The sequence below is a fragment of the Convolutriloba macropyga genome, chromosome 6 (genome assembly GCF_964194025.1).
Source record: "Convolutriloba macropyga chromosome 6, txConMacr16.3, whole genome shotgun sequence".
Taxonomy (NCBI): domain Eukaryota; kingdom Metazoa; phylum Xenacoelomorpha; order Acoela; family Convolutidae; genus Convolutriloba; species Convolutriloba macropyga.
Genome location: NC_134473.1, coordinates 27,401,513 through 27,426,320, shown reverse-complemented (window position 1 = coordinate 27,426,320; position 24,808 = coordinate 27,401,513). Strand labels below are relative to the sequence as shown.

The window sequence follows — 24,808 nt, the reverse complement described above, 5'->3', positions numbered from 1 at the left end:
TGACTATTATCATTAGTGCAAACTTCAATCGACTACTTCTGAAAACCTCCGAAAACTGGCTTAAAAAATGGGACTCGATTGCCCAATTAATACTTTAGACCATTTAGAAAAATTTGCAATTACATCTTCGTTTATCTCAATTACCATTATAACAATCTTAGCAAAATTCAAAAATCGTAGTTAAATTTCGGGTAATTGGCTTTGAAAAAATGTCGATTGATTTAAAATTTGCACTTTTGAATTTATATACAAGTTTAATAGCTTTCATCATTTAAACGTATACAACTTGACTGTAACTCCAATTATATCATATCATCGCCTGAAGCCGCGACTCCGTTTTGATCTTTACTGCTTCTCAAAGCTTCGCTAATGTCTCGTCTGAACACTGCCACATTCTGCGTAAATTTATCTTTATTTTTATTACTTAGATTTCTCTCAATTCCTTCCATCAAGCTGTTGAAAGCTTGAGTCACACCAGCTGCACGTTTCTCGTCCTGTTGTGACTGAATCTGTTCAAGCCGGAACCGTTCAAATGACGTCACTCTGAGCAATATCAGACCGATCAGAGGCCGCGAAAGTGACCACTGATTACGTAAGTCGTCGTAGATCACGGTAGAAAGCATTGTAACCAGCATTTGGTCAAAGAGTTCGCCATGAGTCTCTGTGACTTGTAGGAATTGAGCACTGACCGGTGGTTCGAGACTGTTCTTGTTCTTCTTCTGCTTGCTGAACTTCTTGTACATGAAAGTAATGAGTTGATCTAAGGTGCAGCAACAAGAAGTGCTGATTGTGGAATCTACCGACACCAGCCCTGAAAAAAAGAGACATAAAAAGCAGCTGATTCGGAATGCATCATCACTGCTTCACATTCTATCAAGGACACAGTGGTGATCTTCGAGTACTTATAACGCCCGCAAAATATTTGCTAAATAATTTATGATGAAATGTTGAACCACTTTCTCCTTTCACAGGCGGTACTCTACATGATTTAAATGCCTGCCGCACTAAGCATAACTTAAATTTAGATTTGAAAGGTTCAAACATAGCTGGCAGATTGCCAGAAAATAGCCGCAATAGATTCGTGGATCGGCAGTCTAAAAAAAAACAGTAAAAAGACAGACCAAAAAAATTCGTCTTTCCATTGAAGGCTGATCTGTTATACTTTGATCAAAAATCTATAAGTTATCGCTGCCTCTATTAGCTGATCTCAAATAACCTTCATTTAGAGTGACACACACCCATTTGACCTTATCTCTTTGAATAAAAGTAAATAAAAGTCAATTTCAAATTGAGGAAGTCATTTTTGAGAGTGAGGTAAGTCAAGTGTGACCAAAAATTTAATCACGCGCATGAACAAAAAACTCGCTCCACTAAGAGCGAATAATGACGTCACATATGCAATTCAGTTGAAATTGCATGAACGAATGAACAAAAAGTGGCTGTGACGTCATATGGTCGTAACAAAAATCATGACGACGAAATAAAAAACATAGCAGGACAAGTCCTGACGTACAATTCAAAAAATTTTCATTGACTAAACAGAAAAACTAGACCAAGAATGGACTATGAGTGAATTGAGAAAACCATTTTAAAAAAATAAGATAAAAAATAGGAAAAAAAACAGAAAATCAATGTCAAAATGCCGCATGTGAACAAAAAACCACTAGCGAGAAATGAAAACTCAATTCAAACAAAAAACTAGGCCTAGAATGAGCTGTGAATGGATTGGGAAAACCATTTAGAAAAAAATCCGATCCAAAAAATCGAAAAAACAGTAAAAATCAGAGTGGAATTGCCGCATGTGAACAAAAAAACCACTACCGAGAAATCGAATTCTTGTTCAAACACCATTTTCTCACTCTACTTTAAAATTAGAGCGAAAAAAATTCACGCCGCAAAACCACTTGCTTTTTCGCTCCATTTCCTGTTTCGGCGTGACCAAAATCACTACTCCAATTTGACTTCAAAAATCATGAAAATGTGTGAACAGATCTTAAAAAAAAAAAAAAAAAGACAGCGCCCCAATACAATTCAAATTCTTTGAATTGTAAAAAAAACCAAGAGAAGGCCAATAATAGCCCCAGCTATCGCTGTGCGGCTATTAATAAACAAATGATGTGCTTAGTTATATAGGTACAAGTATTCGAGGTGACTAACGTTCAGTTATCAACTTGATACAGAAGTTCCAAGAATGTTTAAGGGTTGTAAGACGGAATTGCTTGCTTTCGCTCGATTTCTTAAACACTCGGTTGCTTTCAACGTCAACAGTTTTCAAGGTTGTTTTCAACGTTAATAGTAAAACTTTGTTTAAGTACATAGTAATCAATGTAAGGGTCGTCAGTCCGTCCTTACCCTCGGCGACAGTGCGTAGTATGAATATGAACACATCGATGTCCAGATTGGCTAGGAAGTAGATGTGGTCACCACTGAGTACTTCCAACAGGTTGTAGTAGTTGAGACTCAGTTTGGGATACTGTAGGAAGTTGGAGGCAGACATGGACAGGAGCATCCGCACGAACATCTTCAGAGCGTCTTCAAGCGACTTGTCCTCGTACAGCTGGAAGATCGCAAAGTTGATAAAGCCACCTAAAAATGTTCATAATCATATCTCTCTAACAAAACAGTCAATGAAGGATGACAATTCGCGTGTACATCACTAAAACCGGAACTCTTGTATATTCTAAACAGAAAGCAGCAAACTTTTTGTTATCGCACTTGGAAACAGAAGCATAAAACTAGCATATTACAAAAAGTTTAACAGCCTTACAAAATTAACATAAATTGTGAAATGCTTAAGTCGGACCACCATAACAGGAATTAAACGATAACGCAAGACGTGTAATGTACGTCACGAGGATGCAAACTGTTCTTTCATTAATCTCAAATTAAGACTATCAAGTTTCGGATCTATCCGTTAGTACCCCCCCCAAAAAAAAACACTCTTTACAACAGAACACTTGCAATTACATAAAAATAGCTGACATATTGTCCAAAAATAGCCACAATAGCTTCGTAGATCTGCAGTCTCAAAAAAGATAGTCAAAGAAACAGGCCAAAATCATTTAATTAATTGAATGCTGGGATGTTAAATTTTGATTCTAAAAATCTGTATAACTTATAGCTGCTTCTATTAGCTGCTCTCAAATAACTTTCAATTAGAGTGATACAAACTCATTTGACCTTATCTCTTTGAATTAAAGTAAAGAAAAGTCAATTTTAGAGTCATGAAGTCATTTTTGAGAGTGAAGCAAGTCACGTGTGACCAAAAACTCCATCACGCGAATGAACAAAACTCGCTCCACAAAGAGTGAAAAATGATGTCACGCACACAATACAGGTGAAATTGCATGAACAAAAAGCAGATTTTAAAGCATTGTGACGTCTTGGTCGCAACAAAAATCTTGACAAAACAAAAATACATAGCAGGACAAATCCTGCACTAATCCAAAGAATTGAATTAACTAATGACCTGACAATTAACATTTTTACATTAACACCAAACGAACACAGTCATAAAAACCCATCACCCATGCGCAAAAACATACAAATGCGCAAAATCATACATCAAACTATTTGAAGATTTATGTCTCAAAGATCTAGTGTTTTAAGAATCATTATTATAAACACCAATTTATTGAAAAAATGACTCTACCCAACCCTACATAAAGTGCAAAAAACAACCCTGTGATAATAAATGATAAACCAAAAGGAGGCAAAACTCAAGAAACTGCAAAAATCAATTTTACAAAAAATTTTGAAAGTCAGTGGCCTCAAAGTACAAAAACGACATATCAATATGCCCAATTCCTTAACCACAGAAAAGAATAAAATTTGAAAGTGAAATAAATAATAATTCTCAGCAGTTCAGATCTCAGAAAAAGTGGCAATAGAACTACGGATGAAGGCAAGTTTCAAAAACTCACACGCTTATTTCGAAAACGAACGGTATCTCAGTCAATAAAAATGTTAGCTATAAACTGGAGCTATGAGTTTGACCACATGCACGCCACACAAGAAGGCACAGGAGAGCTGTTATTAAGACTAAGCGATAAGACCAACAAGAACAAAAGACTAAGCGACAAGACCAACAAGAACAACAAAATCAGCAAAACAAAACATGCAAAACTAAAGAAACAATTTTTATTCTTTCCAAGTGTCAAAATTTTTAACAAATAATTAACAAATCACAGGCATCATAAGCAACGCTTAGAAAAAAAACATTTCTATTAACATATTGATCGATAGAAACCATGATATCTATCATTACTAGGACTAAGCGATAAGTCAAAACAGTACCGGATAAAAACTTGCAAAATTCGATAAAATTTCCTGAAATTTATAATTAAAGTCATAGAAAGCATTACAATTGAACAGAGAAAGATAAACCGATCAACATAACCCCAATTAGTGTCCTATAGAAACAAAAAGATAAGACAACAAAAAGTAGAAACAGTAGCAAAACCTCAAAAATTCACTGAAATTCAGAGACATGAAAACAGTAGCTGTTAAATCGAACCAATGATTATTTTCATTTAATCCTCAGTAGCAACAAACCAGAATTTCATTAAGGATATTAAGTAACGAGACAACAAGAAAAAAATAGGCGAAAAATGAAGTATTCACTAATAATTCTTGGCCACAAATTGTGTCCGTGATAACAAACATTAGCTACCCGTTGGTAAATTCAAGAATTTGTAAAAAAGCGCACGTAAAATTGTGAATCACATTAGAAGCACTCAAGACATGTCCTAAATAACAATTCAAAAAATTGACTGGACTGATGACCTTACACTTAACATTTTAAAGCAACATCAATCTAAGTCAACAAAGCCCTCGCCTTATATGCGCAAAAATGAAAATCCAAACAAAGACAATTTCTTTTTCTAAAATCTAGTGCTTTGAGAATTCCTAATAATAGCATCACTTTGAAAACAACATAGCTGGCAGATTGCCAGAAAATAGCCGCAATAGATTTGTAGATCGGCAGTCTAAAAAAACAGTAAAAAAAAACCGACCAAAAAAATTTTTCTTTTCATTGAAGGCTGATCTGTTATAATTTGATTGAAAATCTGTATAATTTATTGCTGCCTCTATTAGCTGATCTCAAATAACCTTCATTTAGAGTGACACACACCCATTTGACCTTATCTCTTTGAATTAAAGTAAATAAAATTCAATTTCAAATTGAGGAAGTCATTTTTGAGAGTGAGGTAAGTCAAGTGTGACCAAAAATTTAATCACGCGCATGAACAAAAAAACTCGCTCCACTAAGAGCAAAAAATGACGTCACACATGCAATTCAGTTGAAATTGCATGAACGAATGAATAAAAAATGGCTGTGACGTCATATGGTCGTAACAAAAATCATGACGACGAAATAAAAAAAAACCAAGAGAAGGCCAATAATAGCCCCAGCTATCGCTGTGCGGCTATTAATAACCGACTAAACATCGGAAGAATTGCTCTCGAACGACTAGTGGGAGCTCTAACCAATTGCAGCCTGCTTCAGTCGGGGGTGGGGTCAGGGGCTAAATGGACTAAGAAGTGGGCTTCAAATAACAACATTAGAGGTTAACATATACCACTATAAAGATTTAAAGTGAAAAATGGCACTTGTTTCGGCGCACTTTTCATTTGAATTTTAGTACTGAATTGCCGCCTATTGAGTTTAGTTGCTTGAAATTGTGATTGAGAGAGAATTTTAGATCAACCGAAACGCAAAAAGTCAAGGGCGTGGAAGTCACTCGAAGAGTCAAAACTGTCAAGCGAAAATTTTCCATATAAAAGACACACATGTTTACAATATTTTCTACGAACTTAGCTCAAGAGCAATTAATTATTGACTCTAGTAGTCCTTACAATGAGTACATAATACAATAACCTTGTGCGAAGACAAAGCAAAATGACAGACAAAGCAAAAACAAACCAAAAAACTGAAGAAAATAGGGACAAATCAGAAACGTTTAAAACCAAAGACGCCAAACTAAGAAAACTTCATAACTACAAGCCAAATTCCTCAAATATATCATATCTTAACATTTTTAAAGTGAAGAAATACTTCTCAGCACTTCAGATTGCTGAAAAAGTGACAAAGGAACTACAAATAATGGCAAGACTCACGAATTCATTTAAACCTTTCAAAACCAAACGGTAAATCAGTGAATGAAACCATTAGCTGAAAAATTGAGCCGATAAATCGACAAAAAGTACGCTCGATAATATTTCTTGAATTCAAGAATGAAAGTCAAATTCATAAAGAAATCGCTTAGACCTTTTGCAAATTAATCGATTAAAATAAATTATAACAGCGGCCTATGAGACCTGTCTTTAATGAGATTCAACGATAGGACAACTCTAAACAAAATAAATACTCTAAAAACCGCAAAAACAATAAATACTCTAAATACCCTAATACTAATACTAACAAATACTAAAAAAGACTCGAGCTTAAAACATTTTAAGAAATAGTGTCAAAGTATTGAAAACCATTTGCCATAAACTCAAAAAAAGACACTTAATTAACTTCATTTATCACTCAATAGCAACCAAGAATACCATCATTAATGATATTAGGTTAGAAGAAAACAAAATATTTCCAAAAAGGGGCAAAAATCATATTTTCAATAAAATTTAATGAAAACAAAGTGTCAAAGTAAAAAAAAATTAGCTGCCCGTCGATGAGTTCAATCACAGGCCAGAAGATATGCCGCATATCAATAGCACTCAGATCTTGAACATTGCCAGCAGTACCTAATCACTATGTATTAGTCCTATGTCCAAAAACAGAAGTCAAAATTCTAAAACAGAAGTCAATGCTAGAAAACAAAAGCCAAAATACAAGTCGTGAAAAAATGCTTTAGCTAAAAATGATACTGTATCATAACGGGAACGACTCGAAAAGCTGTACAAGCTATTTCTTTCAAAGAAGTACAGACAAGGCAATACAAAAGTAGAAACAACCAATTTTTAGAAATGTCGGTCAGTGAGGGACGTAGATATGTTAGATAGGTAAGAGTCACTAAAACGTGGTCAAAAATTCTAGCCCTTCGATTTGAAACATTGCTGGAAGATAGCCAGAATATAGCCGCAATAGCTTCGTAGATCTGCAGTCTCAAAAAGACAGTAAAAAAGACAGACCAAAAAATTCGTCTTTTCATTGAAGGCAGATATGTTATATTTTGATTAAAAATCTGTAAAAGTTTTTGCTGCCTCTATTAGCCGCTCTCTAATAACCTTCATTTAGTGACCATAGCTATTTGACTTTATCTCTTTGAACTAAAGTAAATAAAAGTCAATTTCAAAGAGAGGAAGTCATTTTTGTGAGTGAGGTAAGTCAAGTGTGACTGAAAACTTAGTCACGCGAAAGAACAAAAAACTCGCTCTACTAAGAGCGGAAAATGACGTCACGAACGCACTTCAGCTGAAATTGCATGAACAAATGAATAAAAAGCGATTTGAAGTGGTTGTGACGCCATATGGTCGTAATAAAATCGCGAAAAAAAAACATAGGACAAGTCCTGACGCACAATTCAAAAATTTTTCATTGACTAAACAAAAAGCTAGACCTAGTACGGAATATGATTGGATTGGGAAAACCACTTAGAAAAAAATCCGATCCAAAAAATCGAAAAAAACAGTAAAAATCGAAGTAAAATTGCCGAATGCGAACAAAAAACCACTAGCGAGAAAGCGAAAATTTTGTTCAAAAACAGTTTTCTCACTCTACTTTAAATTTAGAGCGAAAAAATTTCACGCCGCAAAACAACTCGCCTTTTCGCTCCACTTCCTGTTTCGGCGTGACCAAAATCACTACTCCAATTTGACTTCAAAAATCATTAAAATGTGTGAACAGATCTTAAAAAAAGAAAGCACCCCAATACGATTCAAATTCTTTGAATTGTAAAAAAAGCCGGCTGAATAGGCGAAGATGAGGCGGCTATTAATAGGATAAAGACATAACCGACTAGCGTCTGACGAACTGCTTCAAACAACTGGGGTGGGATTGCTTTTTGTAGCTACCTTAAGCTTAAGCAGACTAGCGTGGGTGAGAGGAGAGAAGAAGGGGGTCAAAAAGAAGGTGGCGGACCATAAGTTAACATGAAGCGCTTTTAACCGTGAACCTACGTCTAGACAGCAGAATCCGGTTGAGTGGATTGAGTGGTTTGCAGGTGACCGAGAAATGAATAAATTTTGAAAACAGATATAACATAGCTGGCAGATTGCCAGAAAATAGCCGCAATAGCTTCGTAGATCTGCAGTCTAAAAAAGAGTTAAAAAGACCAACCAAAAAAATTCGTCTTTTCATTGAAGGCAGATACATTACATTTTGATTAAAAATCTGTATAAGTTTTTGCTGCCTCTATTAGCCGCTCTCTAATAACCTACATTTAGTGACCATACCTATTTGACTTTATCTCTTTGAATTAAAGTAAAGAAAAGTCAATTTCAAAGAGAGGAAGTCATTTTTGTGAGTGAGGTAAGTCAAGTGTGACTGAAAATTTAGTCACACGAAAGAACAAAAAACTCGCTGTACTAAGAGCGAAAAATGAAGTCAGTTAAAATTGCATGAACGAATGAACAAAAAACAGATTTAAGTGTTTGCGACGTCATATGGTCGTAACAAAAATCGCGACGACGAAATAAAAAACATAGTAGGACAAGTTCTGAAATACAATTCGAAGAATTGAATGAAAAACTTAAGAAGTACTTAATCTGACCAGCAGATCAATTGAACAATGCCAGCCAAAACACAAACAAATTCATCTCAAAAAATTGAGAAACTAAACAATCAAACAAACTAAACAAAAATATACTCATTGCTGAAACTCTTGAAGCTTTTATCCCTTAGGCAAAATTTCATCTCTTTATAAATTCCTATTTCAAAAACATGTTTAAAACCAATTTTCGTTTCTGAAATCGGGCCAGAATTAAATCTGCATGAACTGGAAAAAATTCATTGGCCCTTGAAGATCGATTACTTCAAAAGTGACCAAAAATTTTTAAAACCAATTGCGAATTTTAATGAAATGTTGCCAAAAATCGTGATATTAATAACTTCAGAATCATTTCTGTGTATCTACAGGCTATTCATTAACCCAATTCCAAGCCTTTATGGGCCCAAAGATCAATAGGCAATAATTTTTAGAAAAAAATCTCAAATTTCAAATAGGAATTCAATCTATTAAAATGTTGAAACCCGTTCAATTGACCCCTAGCAATATTTAATAACATATTATCAAACCCTGGACAAGATTACCTGGTTACTGAGGCAAGAAAAACTGAATAAAAGACAAATGTTTTGAAAAATTGAAAGACAAATTGAAAAATTGAAAAAAAAATTGCAAATTTTATAAAAAAATTTCCAATAATCGAAAAGTTAAATTGTTGAAAACAAATCCATTGAAATTAAAAACTATGCAGTAACTTTTTATCAGACCGTGAAATATGTTTTCTGGCACTTGAGATTGGACAAATATCAAAAATTGACCAAAACTTTAGGAAACCTTAAAAAAATTTATCAAAAAATGCAGAAATTCGAGACATTTAAATGCTAAAACCAACATATTATTACTAGAAACTATGCAGTGCTCTATTATCAAAACTCAAAGGAGATTTCCCGGCTCCTGAAGCTGAAAAACATCAAAAAATGACAATTTTCAAAAAACTTGAAAAAAAGAGCAAAAAATAGTATCATTTTGCGTGTTTTTATTTGTAGTACAAAAACAGATAGCTCATAAAATGGTCACAACAAGTAAATTTGTCTCGCAAAAGGCCTTCGTCAACTTTCAAAAACTTCAACCTAAGACTAATCAAGTAAAAAAAACTCAAAATCACAAAAAACATGAAAAATTGCACCATTTTGAGACCAAAACTCCTAAAATTGGCCTTTTAACCTTAAATTAAGGCTATCCCAGCAGCTGCACCACTCTAAGCATTTCAAGGACTACTGATGCCCACTTTGCGCCTCTAATGAAACTTAACTCCCGCTGGGCTTTACCTGTTTATCGCGTTTTGATAGATCAAAGTCATTGAAAAATGTGCGAACACATCTTAAGAAAAAACAGCGCCTCAATACAATCCAAACTCTTTGAATTGTAAAAAGCCAAGAGAAGGCCAGCTATCGCTGTGCCGCTATTAAAAACCAAGAGAAGGCCAATAATAGCCCCAGCTATCGCTGTGCGGCTATTAATAATACCAGCAGTTTATTACTATATATAACAAACCAATCTACTGTGAAAGTCAAATGATCAAAAACAAAAGTCAACCTTCAAAACGGAAGTAAATGTTCGAATAGAAAGAAGTCAAGATTCAACATGAACAAACTTGAAACCTGTAGAATCCCAATCCTCACCTTCGAGTCGTAAAAAAGACACCACACCGATAAAATCAAAACGCTTTGGACTGTAAAAAGAAAGATGATCAAAAAGAGCCCCAGCTACCCTTTTGCGGCTAATAAATAATTCTATAACAATAATGCAAGAGCACCTGTGTGTTGCCATATGTAAGCATCCATTAAGATGTGAGCACAAACGGAAATCTCACAAGTCACTCTAGCAACAGTGCCCACGTTAACGTTAGCTTTCGATTCTTTTCATCTTCTTTTTGAAATTCTTTCAAATACTTTTTAAATCAATCAAGCCCAGAATTTTAGGGTGGAAGTCATTTACTATTGGAACGTGCATACGACTAGACCATCACAAAAGCGAAGTTCACAGATGAATAACAAAGTAGATTTTAAAAAAGTAAGAACTCACTGCAAGAAATTCAGCAGATGTAAGCAAATTCATCCGTAAAGGAAAAAGTTCGTTTTGAGCAGTTAGTTCGTTTTAAGTACTTGCAACCCACTGGAAGATAATAACGTCTTAGCTTAACTGAGGTGGCGGGATGAGCATTGGGTTTGGTTGATTGAGGGGGGTTTTAAGTGGGAGGGGGTAAAAGTCCTCAGAACCGCCCTTCTCCCCATGAATTATCTCTTTTAAACAATTTCGGTGAATCACAGTTAGAGTCTAGTAAGCCGTATTAAAATAGCACCAAATACCAACAGCACTTGGTGTTTGCTAATGCTGGCTAATTTAAACAATTATGAAGCAGACTATGAAGTCTCCCACTAAACAAATCTGCACAAGCTTATTGAGCTCCGAGCTCATTTGCTACATATAGGCCGGATCTTTTGTAGCAGCGTTGACTCACCAGAGAGTGCGTTTTTTAGTATGTGGAAAGAGGTGCAGATCCCCTTCAGTCTCAATGGATACTCTTTCTCTTTGGGCACCTCAGTCGACAGCATTCGCTCTCCATACTTCACCAACAGAGAACTGCACTCTCTGAAACAGCAAGTTTTAACTTTTTGTTTTATCTCAGAACATTCTAAATCATTCCAAAATTTATTACTAAACAGATGCGAGTTCTCAATTATATCATAACTTTGAACAAAGCCTTTCCAGTTGATGGAGTCCAAAAAGCTACATGATCATCAGAGACAAAGTAATAACAATATAATGCCGAATTCCTATATTCAGAGCCAGTTCCAATGTAATTCTCAAACCAAATAATTCTTTTCCGTCAAACAAATAACAGCAACATATCTGGCACTCCTTTTGACGCTAGAGTTCATACAATAGAATGTTGCACGTTTAATGTCATCTCTCTCACCTGAACAGAAGGATGCCGAGAGGAGATGTCTCAAATAGGAGACGTTGGAACCTGTTCTGCATCAGCTCGCAGTACAGCTTCAGCACAGGACTCATCACTTTGGCATCTGTGAACCACACCTCTATTGCCTTGTGGAACATAGGGCAGTACCTAGAGACAGAATCAACTCAAAAAACATCTAAAAATGCAATTAATACAATTGTAGGTGCAAAGTGGAAGTTCGAGCGCTCCAAACTTCAAAAGAAGCGCTGTAAAAAGTCTCAAGAATTGCACGAGCATAGTCTCAGAGCAGATATCAGCTTCGAGCGCTAACCTTGGATAAAACCACTCGAAAAACATCAGGAAGTAATTCTTGGTGTTGAGTGCGAGAACGATTCCACGCAGATCTCGACACACCCCAATGAAGACTCGCCTCGAAATTTCCGAGTTCATTATAACAGCACCATTCATGAAATGTTGCGCCAAAGAATCCAGCGCTACTGTCAGAGGTTGCAAAAACTCCTCAAATCTGTCATCATCGTCACAAAGGTCAACGAGAAGTAACCTTGTTAACGAAGTATAAAATGTGGTTCGGTGTCGTAAATCATCTTCAGATATTCCGTGATTGTCTAGGCTCAAAAACGGCAGAACCTCGCCAGAGTGATTTCTAAGTAAAGTCTGTACCGGTTCCAGCTTGGCTAGTTTTCTCAACCCACTGTAGGTTAATGAAAGGTCACTCAAAAGCTGCAGCGTCTGTGATAGAATAATACTGTTCGAGGACCAGAGTTTCAGGTTGTTCAGGATTTTGTTCACAATCAACTCTAAAATCATCGTTTCATCTTTCAATCCCATTACTTCCGAAAGTGTTATGTAAACGTAGGACATCTTTTGCATTTGCTCGCCAATGTAGATGCGTCTAAACTGGTCAAAAAAGGAGATGATTGCAATTTCAAGGTGGTCCAACGTTTTTTCGACCGGTTGTGCTTCTAAGTGGCGGACAAGCAAAAGAACTCTGCAGATTAGTTGCGCGTCGTGTGATTCATTATCTTCCTGGCAACTAGCAGTCATTCTCGCTCCAACCACAGCTCCTATGATGTATACGAGCCAACATAATTTGTACTGGTTGACCCTCAACGCGTTCATATCAGCTGCTTGTTGGTATTCACTGCTAGCTTGCTCGTAAAGATGTATAATCATTTCAGCCACCTAAAGAGCAACATAGAAAATTTCTCAGTAACAGCAACAATCCATATTCAGATGACAAAAACTGTCGGTCGCGTAAAATTTCAACATTGATTTAGACGCATGATTGATGATTATGATATAGAACAATATATAACATGACTATAAAATACTGACATCAGTAATTGCAACTAACACTGAGAGTGATGATAAGAGGATGAGGTGATAAGTACCTTTTTGTATGTGCACCTTGCTACGATCGCCACCTGCTCCAACTGTTGCTGCAAAATGGTTTGGTCACTCAAGGCATTGCTCAACGTCTCATCACGCATAAGCAAAGGCACTTGCTCCAACCTACGCAATCACAACAATTAATTCAAAACCTGCTTCTATTAGGTGTCCACGAGTATGCAGGAAAAATTTATGATAATCCAAACTTTCCCACCAACCATGTGAATAAAATACAATATTTTACATGCTCTACTTTTTTTTGAAATGATGAAAAAATTTTTTAGTCAACTTTTAATCGTCATGAATACTGACTAGAATCAATTTCTGCTTGAGAGCACAACATTTTCAGTTGTTACTGACTGCTGAGTTGAAAATAAATTGAGACTTCGAGACAACATCCCGTGAAAAACCGTTTTGTAATGAGTCTTCTCTATTCATGTCTTTCCCCTATTAAATTTGTTCGGGGTCAAAATTTGTTCCGGGAAACGCCTGCGAGAACGAAATCGAAACATTTTCATCTCAAACTCGTCAACAGACTAAACGTGCATAAAGGAAACAATTCAGCATGAAAAACAAACAGAATTAAAACTGTTGAATATAGCCGCCAATTGCCGCAAAACAGCCGCGATAGACGCTTGTGGCCTTCCATGGAATTGAAACAGCTAAAGAAATAATATACAGATTGACCACCAGTCTTTTAATAGACCACATGACTTTTTGATTAGATTTGGACTGTCATTTTTATGAGACACATACGCTCTATAGGGAAAAAACCCTAAGAGCTTTTTCAAAAGTAATATTCTAAATCAAAAACTCAAGAATCTAATACTCAAGAATTAGTGCATATACGTTTGGCACTACTTAGATGCACACTATTGATCTTTGACTAGTAAAAACTTCAAAAAAATTAAAGTTCATTTAGTGAGTTCAGTCATTTTTTTAGTGAAGTCAGTCACGCAATTAACCTAAAAGTAGATGATGTCACGCACATAAATTTTAACTGCAAAGCAGTAGAAGTCACGGAAATTGAAGAAGTCAGCGGTAGCAAGAATAATCGATGGGGACCATTTGAAAAAAAAAAACATAGCAGGAAAAGTCCTGGAATACACTCCAAAAACTGAATGAAAAACAGAACTAATGTACCAGACAAAACGAACAATTAAACAATCCCAGCAAAAAAGACAAAATAGTAGTTGTGAAACTAAAATATTCGAACAAACTTAAACAAAAAATGATTGCTAAAACTCTCGAAGCTTCTAACCTGAAAAACAAATATGATACAATGCAAAAACTCATTTACTCAAGCACAAGCGTTGAAATAGATCTATTTGCCACTTAAGGTAGAAAAACTCGACAACTATGACACATGCTTCAAAAAAACTGAGAAGTGCAAAATTTAAAGAAAATTTCTAATTTTCGCAGAACAAAAATGTTCAAAACCATTTTTCTGTTCTTGCCGTTCTGTCAAGTTGCCCATCTGCAAGACATAAAAACGATTCGCCCAGCAAAGATCGCTAAACTCAGAAAATGACAAAAACTTTTGAAAAATTTATGGACAAATCAAAATTTTAACAAAACTCAAGATATTAATATCTTCAGAACCATTTCATTGTCTCCAGAGACTACCCAGTATCCCTACTTCAAGCCTTAAATAGCTTCAGTGGCTCATAAAGATTGACAAATTTAGAATATGATTATAAAGTTCAGAAAATTTGAAAAATCAAACTTTATTAAAATATTTCAAAACTTCGTGCTAAAATTTAAAAACCAAACCACTGCCTCTAGAAATGATGCAGTAACATACTATCAAACCCTAAAGCAACTTGCGCGGCCGCTGAGGCGAAAAAAGTGAAAAGACAATAAATTTAGAAAAACTTAAAATTGCAAAAATGTTGAAACCTATTTCATTGACACCAGAAACCATGCAGTAACCTATAAATAAACCCAAACAGCAAACAAAGCAAAGAAACAAAGAAACAAACAAAAAAGGAAACAAACAAACAAAAACAAACCAACATACAAACAAAGCAAAGCAACGCAAACAAACAAACAAACTTTCTCTAGTTTACATTCTCAATCTCATTTTTCGGGCAAACAATACGTATCAATGAAATTAACTTCAGCAATCCTGTTCAAAACCTCTTTAAATTTGACTCCTAAGTTTCTTTTTGTGCTATCAACCCTCAACAACAATTGTTAAAGGATCACCGAACACTTAAAACTGCTCTTGTTTTTACCTTGCTTCGGCACTTTTTTGCAAATGATCATTGTAGTACGTGCTGATAGTGGAGAAAGCTCTGGAGAAGGACGATCTTTCTTAACAATTTGAGTAACCACTTTTTCTCTGATTGAGTTATTTCCTTAGAGAATATAAAAATCCCACTTGTCAATCATAAACTGAAAGCTTTAATTCCCGCTCTGCCAATTGTTCTAAGAAATCAGAAATCTTGAAAGTTTCGTAATAAAACTTTTTGCTCCTGAAATTTTTAAGCTCTACTGAAACTAATGTCTGCCTCATCTCAATCGAGAAGTCGGATTTATTCTGTTTTGCCCCCCATCTTAGGGAGCTTATAATTTTACGCCGAGAAGTCGAATTTATTCTGTTTTGCCCCCCACCCCCCACTTAGTGGGCTTATATTTTTACGCCCCCAGGAGCACATGCTATTTTCTTACATAGTAATGTGCTATATAACAACATATAATTTGTAACTGTGGGCGTAAAAAAACACTGGGGGGGCAAAACAGAATAGATCCGAGAAGTCGATACGACAAATATTAATTCCGTATACGACTCAACAGTGCTAAGAATTCTGTTTAAGAAACTAACCGAGTGGTAATGTAGGCAATGGTCACCTCAGGCGCATACTTTTCCAAAAAGTGGGGTTCATTGGAACGCATGTAGGGCACCGAAGCCACCAGCTTGTGCCACGTACTGAGAACATAGTGCAAACTGTTGGCCGGACACTCGACAAACCGAAGACTATTGACAGTAAACTGGGCTAAAAGTCTGACAAAGTCAGCCCAACAGGGAGCTTTCACAAACTCTGTTAACTGGTAGATGGCCCTCAAACGAGCCAACAATTTGCAGAACTCGTGATACGTCTTTGAGTCGGACAAGTGATCAATATTTTCAAGCATTGTTTTCACACCGGCTAGTAAATTGTGGAAATAATCTGTCCGTTCCGTGTTAGTGAATAAAGATCTTCTTATAGCCGCCATTTGAGATAAACAAGATACAACAGTGGAGCAGTTATTTGATGGCAAACGTTGATAGAGTTCAAAAAATAGATTCATAGTTTTGAAGTTGACAAATAAGTCTCGCCAAGAGCCAGGAATTTGTACTGTACACATTTCATCTGTAGCGTCATCTAGATAATTTCCAGTGAAATCAAAGGAAAGACAACTATGGCTTAATTTTACTAATTTTTCCATTAATTGGCATTGCTGTAAATCCGAAGGGTCAATTCCATTATCTAAAGCGTCACGTAATAGATCTCGTGACAGCGTAAAAACATCCATCAAACACGAATCACGAAATGAATTTGTAATTTTGCGATGCTCGTTAAGTCGTCTTGAAGGCTCATAATGATTCATTTCGTCAACCAAAGAATTCAAAATTTCAATTCCTAGTATACAATGTGTCAAGTCTCCACTTAGAAACTTTTTAACATCTTCAAGAACATTCCGGAACACAAATTTGTTATTTTGCTCTTCGTTCCAATTAAACTTTGTAATCTTAGCAAAAAGTTGCGTGTAAGCTTGCGTGACATACACAGGCATCTTAGATCTTGTATATGTATTTGCAAGAACAAAATTTCTCAGCCAAATCTTCTCATCCAAACTCATTTGACTGGATGGTTTACTGACGAATTTCGCGAGAGCATTGGCACTCAACAATTGGGCATAAGGTGAGGCAGAGTTCTCCATAACCATGTGGCATCGCGAAACTGAGTTCTGTTGGTCATTCTCGAAGAACTCTTTCAACGTTTCCTCGGCTTTACGTCGCTCCGGTTCCGTATGCGACTCATACAACGCCATGCAACAGCTTTCGATCATCGAAATCTGATTGGTTGAATTTGCGTTCATGATTACCAATCTGTGCTCCTTTTTCAGATGCTTCAATGTGTCTTCAATTAGTACTAATGGCTTCAAGAATGATTGAAGTTGAGGATATGTTGCTGTCTGTGGTAGTTGTAACTTAGCGTCATGATGCAAAACGGAGGAATGATTCAAACAAATTCAATGCTGAAAATAGAACCATTCAATTAGAACTTAATAGTTTTTACTTGTTACTATTGTCACAACAAGTTAACTTGGTAACATGAGGAACTAAATCGAACGAAACGGTCCAAACACACCATGAATGCTTCAATGCTCTCCATCGCAAATCATAAAATCCGGCCTCACATTTTGTTCACACAAAATGTAGGTCTTTGACATTCCTAACTAACAATTAGTGTATACAGACACCCTGATAAAAAATAGGGAGCTCTCACATTTTGCCACGCACGGTAATATTTTGTGCTACAGCCAGATACTAGAACAAAAACAAGTATAACCACGCGGTATTAAAATGACAGGGGCCTCAGAGGCCCCAGCTATGTCTCATTAAATTGGCGAAGAGATTCCAACCTCACTTGGATACGTTCACTACAGAACATACAGCGTAGCTAATTTAAACTGTGTAATGAAACCTTCATCACACTTTTCCTTTGACGCTTTACTGTATTTGCGAGCCATTACAAGGAAACAAATTAGGCAAAAAAAAGTTTAAATAAAAACCCACGACACGAAACAATGTCCATGAACCGCAAACTAAAGAAGTATAGACCTAAAATAACGACATACACTAAGCAACAGTTGATTTAAAGCACTACATACACTTGCAATCTATGCATTTTAATCATAATAGTGTTCCAAAAATTATAAAATCAATCAAACAAATCAAAAAGTTTCCGAAGTCAGACACCAGCCAAGGAAAGACGAAAATCCCTCAAATAACTGCCAAAAACTGTTCATAAGACCATTTAAAGGTACGTTAACAAAAAACAATTAGACCTCAATTTCGCTGTTAAAGAAAATCAACAATAAAGTTAGGCTCGACTAATTTTGAAAGTTGATCAAGCAAGGAGTCATTATTTCATACTTTTTCAAGCGTCCCACTTTTTTTTCAAGATTTGATGTTTCATATCACACTAGACTTTGAACTTAATCAGTTTCTCGCTCACTTTTCACACTTGTCTCGAAGAGTTCAACCTTACAAAATGGTATAAAATGAGCAATCAACAACAAAATTCTTGGAAGCCTTAAGGCAGGTTTCTTGGAAAATTTTTTTGAAAGCCCAATTTTTTTTCATGAGACAAAGCATACAGTTTTCAAAGATAATTAAAGCGGATAATTGAAAACAGGAAACAGTCAAAAAATACAACTTCGGCAAAGAGGACTTTTTTAAGGTCTATAATTGAGTCAATAAAGAATTTTTATAAATTGCTCATTTACTAAAAACCATAAAGAGTGACAATGAGAGTGACACAACAGAGACAGCTGACAACCTCAGCGATCCATTCGCTGCTACAATAATATCAAGGAACTCAGAAAAAAATATTTGGGTAGAACGATAATTCAATTGTTGGATTGATTCGCTGCACGAAAATTGCAATATTACTATAAATTTTAATTGAATTCTCTCTTTGAGTTTTGAACAGCAAAATTGGGGTCTAAATAAGCTAGAGTATAGTTCAGGGAAGCCTTCGGCAATTCAAGCTCAGCATAGGGCGTAAGCGCCCTCGGCTTTGAGCTCTCTCTAATCGCCTTAGGCTTCCCAGAACTATACTCTAACATATACTTTGAACGATGAAGGCAAACAGGTTTTAAGACTTTTAACGTACTCTAGGTTTTGGAGGTGCAACGAATTGGTTATCTCGAAACAATCTTAATAAAGCTAGCTTGCTAATATTAAGAGCTTTAACTTGACTCGTTCTTATGGAAAAATTAAAAGGAAAAGATGAAGCCAATTTCAATACCGTTTGTGGATCACGGCCCCTTTTGGCTAACAAACTGATGTAGAAACCAAATATGTTCGTAATTGTCTCTGCACAGCACACAATTACCTACATCTCTTAAACTTAACTCAATCTTAACTTTTGTTCAAACATACGTCCTTTTATTGACCACAATTTGCATCACAATAGTGTTCCATAGGAATTTATAAAATCATGCAAACACATGAAATAGTTCTAGAAATCGTTCAGCAGCCAATGTAAAAAAAGGAACAAGACCCAAGTACTTGCAACCAACTGGTTATAGGAGCATTTAAGAAAACATGAATACAAGTATTTCAACTGTCTCAAACAAAATCCCAGTGCAACCTTTAAATCATTTCAAAATATACAAAATGACTCTTTATAGCATTTAAAAACCGATAAATTATCAAGAAAGCTTAAAAAAATTGTAACTTTTATGCATTCTAAGCAACAACTTTTGCAAAAAAAAAGTGCTTAAGACTTATTAAGAAGGTGTCATTTTAAAAGTAATCGATTAATCTCTTATTAAAAGAATGGAAAACCAGTTTTACGGCAATTTCTTAATTTGTAAACAATTCATGAAACAAGAACCACGATAAGCGGAAGCAGACAAAAATTAAAAATTTTGTCTGTAATTTGCTCATATTATAATGCTTGAGAGAAACATAACCGACTACCGTCGGGCGAATTGCTCGCAAACGACCGGCGAGCGGTTGGCTTCATCAGTAGCAAGCCACGGCTTAGTGAGGCTAGCTTTAGCTTAATTGAAGGAGCGTCAGGTAAGCGCGGCGGGAAGGGCTGATAGGGGTTGGGGTAACAGTGCGCTCGCGTGTGTGTGTGTGGGGTGGGGGTCAACCGCCTTTCACACCATAAGTCTCCAAAACAGTTTCTGTGAATCGCATACTTGGAGATTAGTGAGCTGAAAGGCTCTAGGAGAACTCAATGCCCGCTGGGCGCTACCTGTTTATCAGTAAATCAAGGGAAAACTGGAAACCATGATGATCACTACACATCTCACCATAATTTAAACAACTTTCAGAGAGAAAAGAACTTAATTAAAATTTAATTTCAAAAGAAAGCACATCCCTTCGGGTTGCAATGTTAAAATAATTATCAGTAAAATTACGTCACATCAACAAACTTATTAAAAACAGTAAACAATTTTCCAAGTTTCAGACCTAATGGCAATAAGTTAGAAAACTAAGCTCCAACAAATACTGACTACCGCCGGCGAATCTGATGAAAGCATTTGCAAAACTTGTAAGGGACAAAAGAACCAATCGTAATTAATGTGCTGAATTCGGTAAAATATCATATCCACAGCTCGGCACCGTCCTCAGTTAAACATGTTTTATGTTTAGCAAAACTCATCCGAAAATATCCTCGACAATACCGAGATGCCTCTATCTCAAATGACTAACGCAATTCAAAAATTCTCGATTGACGAGTAGCCGGTGGTTACATTTTCATAATACGGGTGATCATAGTAATCATCAATTTGACAACATTCGTCATCAGCTATTTCACATAATATTTGAAACTAATCAAGCAACAGCTTTTTTCATCCGACAGGAAATATTTCTTAATTTGGCCCAACAATTGCAGAAGGTCCACAGCGGCGGTAAGCAACTTTGACAAAGAGTAACAAGACTTCGACCCCCTCCATTAGTTTCCAGGAGTTGAAGAAGGGCTTGACGTCAAAGTGAGATCATTCACGAAATCATGAAATCTTAAACATTCTTTGTCTCTATCAAATTTAAAATGTATCAAATTAAATTATATTAGGAAATTTACTTATGAAAGCGTTACGCGTGGCTTCAAAACACTTCAGCCAAGTTTTGCTTTGTCATCGAAGAACAGAACTAAGAGATTCCATTCAGTTAAATTAGGATTGTATTCCTCAATCGATCGAACTTCGGTCAGTGAGAACGAATAAGTGAGATAAAGCACGCGTGTTTTGAAAAAAAAAATCAATTCACTATCAGAGGGTGAAACAAGTCATCATGAGAAAAACATATTGACAGAAAGAACAAAACATATACAGAAAGAACAAAATTGCTCCTTTCATTTCAGCGTGCGAAGATTCACCTGTCGGGTGCAAAAAATTGGAGATGGACGACACGACTAACTAACAAAAACTACAAGTCATTATGATAAAAGTTAGCTGTCGCTTCCCGCCTAAAACCTCGCAAAAACAGCGATACAAATTAATTACACCAGAAACACTGACTATGAACTTTTAGCATGATCTCAGCGTTCAGTTTTCAAAACAAAGTTAATGATCAAAACACAGACTATTTTAATGGTTTAGTTATGACAAAGTGGTCAATAGATTATATTTAAAAAATGTATATTAAACAAATAAGATTTGTTTAAACACAAAACAGGGAACTTTCTTTCTAACGATGTAAAAAATAACATTTTTTTTTTACTTTTCACGGGATTTTTCTTTCCCTCTATCTAATTTAAGTTTCAAATTTTTTAAAAATTTTTGTAGCCGAAAAAGTCAAGACAGCCAAAACAGATGAATGTTTAATATTGAAATCAAGAAAACTTCAACAAAAGAAGCTGAGAATTAATAAAAGGAAAAAAGAAAAACATTCTTTCTTTGAAAACGTACATTAATATTTAAAAAGGTAGTATCTTTGTTTTTCAATCGGTTTACCAGCCCGGAACTGAAACCAATTAAAAAAGTGTCATACTCCTGATGTACTCAAAAACTATAGCAAACAATTTTTCGAGAGAACGACGAAAAGATAGCAAGAAAGAGAAATAGTTCATTCATCTTTTTGCTTGCACTTCAAGCTTGTTGAAGAGTTTTCTGTGCTAGTTAAGGGCTCAATTATGTGGACTAATTGATTCAACATAGGCAGTATTTGTCCATTTTAATATCTTCTACTCTAGAGAAAGGTCAAACACAACTTGAAAAAACATGCAATTTGTCCATTTCTGAGGTCACTTAAGCTAAGTCCAAATTGTACAGTTCATTTGAGAAAAGATTTAATTGAAAACTTACAGAGTTGGCTAATTAATGTATAGTCCAGATGAGAACAAAAAACCAATTTTTTTTTAAAAAAGAAAAAAACCGTTTTCTATTATTATCTTGTTGACAACTCCTGATGCTTCCACTATTCTTCTAAATTAAACTCTCAATGGCTTATTGCAGACTGTTTCTTTCAGATTAATGAAATTCTGAAGCAGTCTCTAAATTATTTTTGCATCCATTCAGAAAACACTGCGCAAATTCAAGCTATACATTGTAACCCTACAACCTTTTCTGGACGGATTTTTTATTGATATTAAAATTTATGAAATGGTTCTAAAAGGTTCAGTCAAAATATAAAAGAAAAGCAACCAATCGAGAAAATAAAACAAATATAATTTCCTACAAATTCTATATACTTAATACTTTAATTCATTTCGATCCTTTGGCTATCGAGTTGACCACATATTGATGAGCATTCCATGTTTGCATCAGTGAGATAAATAACACGTGTTTTGAAAAAATTTCACTTCACTATCAGAGAGTGAAACAAGTCATCATTAGAAAAACATACTGACAGAAAGAACAAAATTGCTCCCTTCATTTCAGCGTGCGAAGATTCACCTGTCCGGTGCAAAAAAAAATGGAGACGGATGACATCTAACAAAAACTGAAAGTCATTATGACAAGAGTTAGCTGTCGCTTCCTGGCTAATACCTAGCAAAAACAGCGGTGCGGACTAACTTATATCTGAAACACTGAATCTGAACTTTAAGCATGATCTCAGCGCTCAGCAGTTTTCAAAGATAATAACCAAAACTAAAAAGACTATTTTAATTATTTAGTTATGACAAAATGGTCAACACATTATATTAAAATTATGTATATCAAATAAAAAAGACCTGTTCAAAAACAAAACCCAGTGGAAATTTCTAAAAATGTCAAAAAAAACCAAGACAAAACAAAAACAAAAATAACCTTTTACTTTTCACGAAATTTTCTCTTTCGCGTTAACTGTTTTAAGTCTCCATTTTTTTGTAACCGAAAATGTCAATATAGTCGAAACAGAAAAATGCTTCAAATTGAAATCAAGAAAATTTAAACAAAAGAAGCCAAACATTAAGAAAAGGAAGACAATGTTTCTTTTGAAAACGAACACTGTAGTATCCTAGTTTGTCAATCGTTTTTACCAGCCCGGAACTAAAACCAATTTAACAAGTGTCATACACGTGACGTACTCAAAAATAAAGGAAACAATTTTTCGAGAGAACGAGGAAAACATAGCAAGAAAGAGAAATACTTCATTCATCGTTTTGTTTGGAATTCAATCTTGTTGAAAACAGTTTTTTGTGCTAGTTACAGGCTCAATTTTGTGGACTAATTGATTCAACAGAGGCAGTATTTGTCTTCGATTGTATAGAAACTTCAAACAGAACTTTAAAAAACATCCAATTTGCCCATTTCTGAGTTCACTTAAGCTAACTCCAAACTGTACAGTTCAATTGAGAAATGATTTCAGAGTTGGTCAAAAAATGGATAGTTCAGATGAGAAAAACAAAACAAATTTCTTTTTTTAAAAAAAAAATTAGGAAAAAACAGTTTGTTATTCTTTTCTTGTTGATAATTCCTGATGCTTCGACTAACTTTCTAAATTAAGCTTTCAATGAATGGCTAACTGCAAACTATTTCTTCCACATAAAAGAAATTCTTAAGTAGTCACTAATTTATTTTTACATCCATTAAGAAAATACAGAGCAAAATCAAGCTATACATTGTAGCCCTACAACTTTTTTAGGAAGGACTTTTTAATGATATTAAAACTTATGAAAAGGTTCTATAAGGGTCATTCAAAAATAGAACAAGAGCAAAGCAACCAATCGAGGAAATGAAACGAATTTAAATTTAAATTCCTACATTTTTTAATACTTTATACTTAAATTCAATTCGATCCATCTGCTATTAGCATTCCATGTTAACTTAAACACTCTTTGACGGAAATTCTATAGAATACTTTTAGATACAAATATTTGTAGTGACGAAGTGAAGTTTGCTCTTTATTGCCGCTAAACGATTTTTAAAATTATGTCTTCGTGTAATTAAGGGCTCAATTTGAGTGTTACCTGAATTGAGCACCTTTGGGAAAATTGTAACACATCAAAAATATTTTACTTAGAAATATACATTCTCCAATTGATCTAAAATTGATTGAAACATGAAATCTTTATTTACCTGATCAACCAGCGGGAGTTAATTATTATAGAAAAACGTAACATTTTCAATTAGAACAAACTTTATTAATTTTTCTCCAATTTTTAACGTAAACATTGAAAACAAAGGAAAATCCTAGTTTGGTTTCTTTTGAAAATGTGCAAAAATCGAAAACGTGTGAAAATAGGACTCATGAAATGAAAAAAAGTCGGAAATAACTTCTTGCCAAAAAGGCAAAACTTCACATAATAATTGGCTATTATTTTTGATTTCAAATTATTAGCTAACTACAAATTTTCATCTGGTGCCTTTTTAAAGCCAAGGTTTCGGTAAAAATCTGTTCTATACTATAAATTAATTGATAATTCAATTGGTTTCTCATTTGACAACATTTATCAACATGAGGATTCCAAATTTTTCAAAAAACAATTGAGTTGCGAAGAATTGATAGTCAAAGAGCTTTTCGTCTCAGAACAAGGAGAAGCTTTTGACAAAATTTAGACGTAGATTCGAACAATCTGTGCTACGCACAATGTTGCTCGAGCCGTCTTGT

At 35.1% G+C, this 24,808-nt stretch overlaps 2 protein-coding genes and 1 pseudogene across 2 annotated transcripts in view; 2 read left to right on the top strand and 1 right to left on the bottom strand.

Annotated features, from left to right (window-relative positions):
- The window catches only part of LOC142340905 (mitochondrial dimethyladenosine transferase 1-like), a 498,997-nt gene that overhangs the window by 283,353 nt on the left and 190,836 nt on the right, over positions 1 to 24,808 (top strand). The window lies entirely within an intron of this gene.
- The window catches only part of LOC142340904 (guanine nucleotide-binding protein G(I)/G(S)/G(O) subunit gamma-12 pseudogene), a 407,251-nt pseudogene that overhangs the window by 223,627 nt on the left and 158,816 nt on the right, over positions 1 to 24,808 (top strand).
- On the bottom strand, positions 192 to 17,340 carry LOC142341602 (exportin-7-B-like). The gene is made up of 7 exons (XM_075392684.1): positions 15,869 to 17,340; positions 13,044 to 13,164; positions 11,963 to 12,834; positions 11,650 to 11,799; positions 11,191 to 11,321; positions 2,353 to 2,586; positions 192 to 811 (listed from the first exon to the last, which is right to left on the bottom strand). Exons 1-7 carry the CDS (start codon positions 17,125 to 17,127, stop codon positions 303 to 305), a joined length of 3,276 nt encoding a protein of 1,091 aa, XP_075248799.1. The 5' UTR covers positions 17,128 to 17,340; the 3' UTR covers positions 192 to 302.

Bases quoted from the DNA above. Each gene is read 5' to 3' on its own strand.
- LOC142341602 (XM_075392684.1), bottom strand. From the start codon at position 17,127: ATGAACGCAAATTCAACCAATCAGATTTCGATGATCGAAAGCTGTTGC. The intron at 13,165-15,868 runs GTTAGTTTCTTA...GTGATTGCGTAG, and splicing joins ATTGCCTACATTACCACTCG to GTTGGAGCAAGTGCCTTTGC. The intron at 12,835-13,043 runs GTACTTATCACC...GTTGCTCTTTAG, and splicing joins CAAGGTGCACATACAAAAAG to GTGGCTGAAATGATTATACA.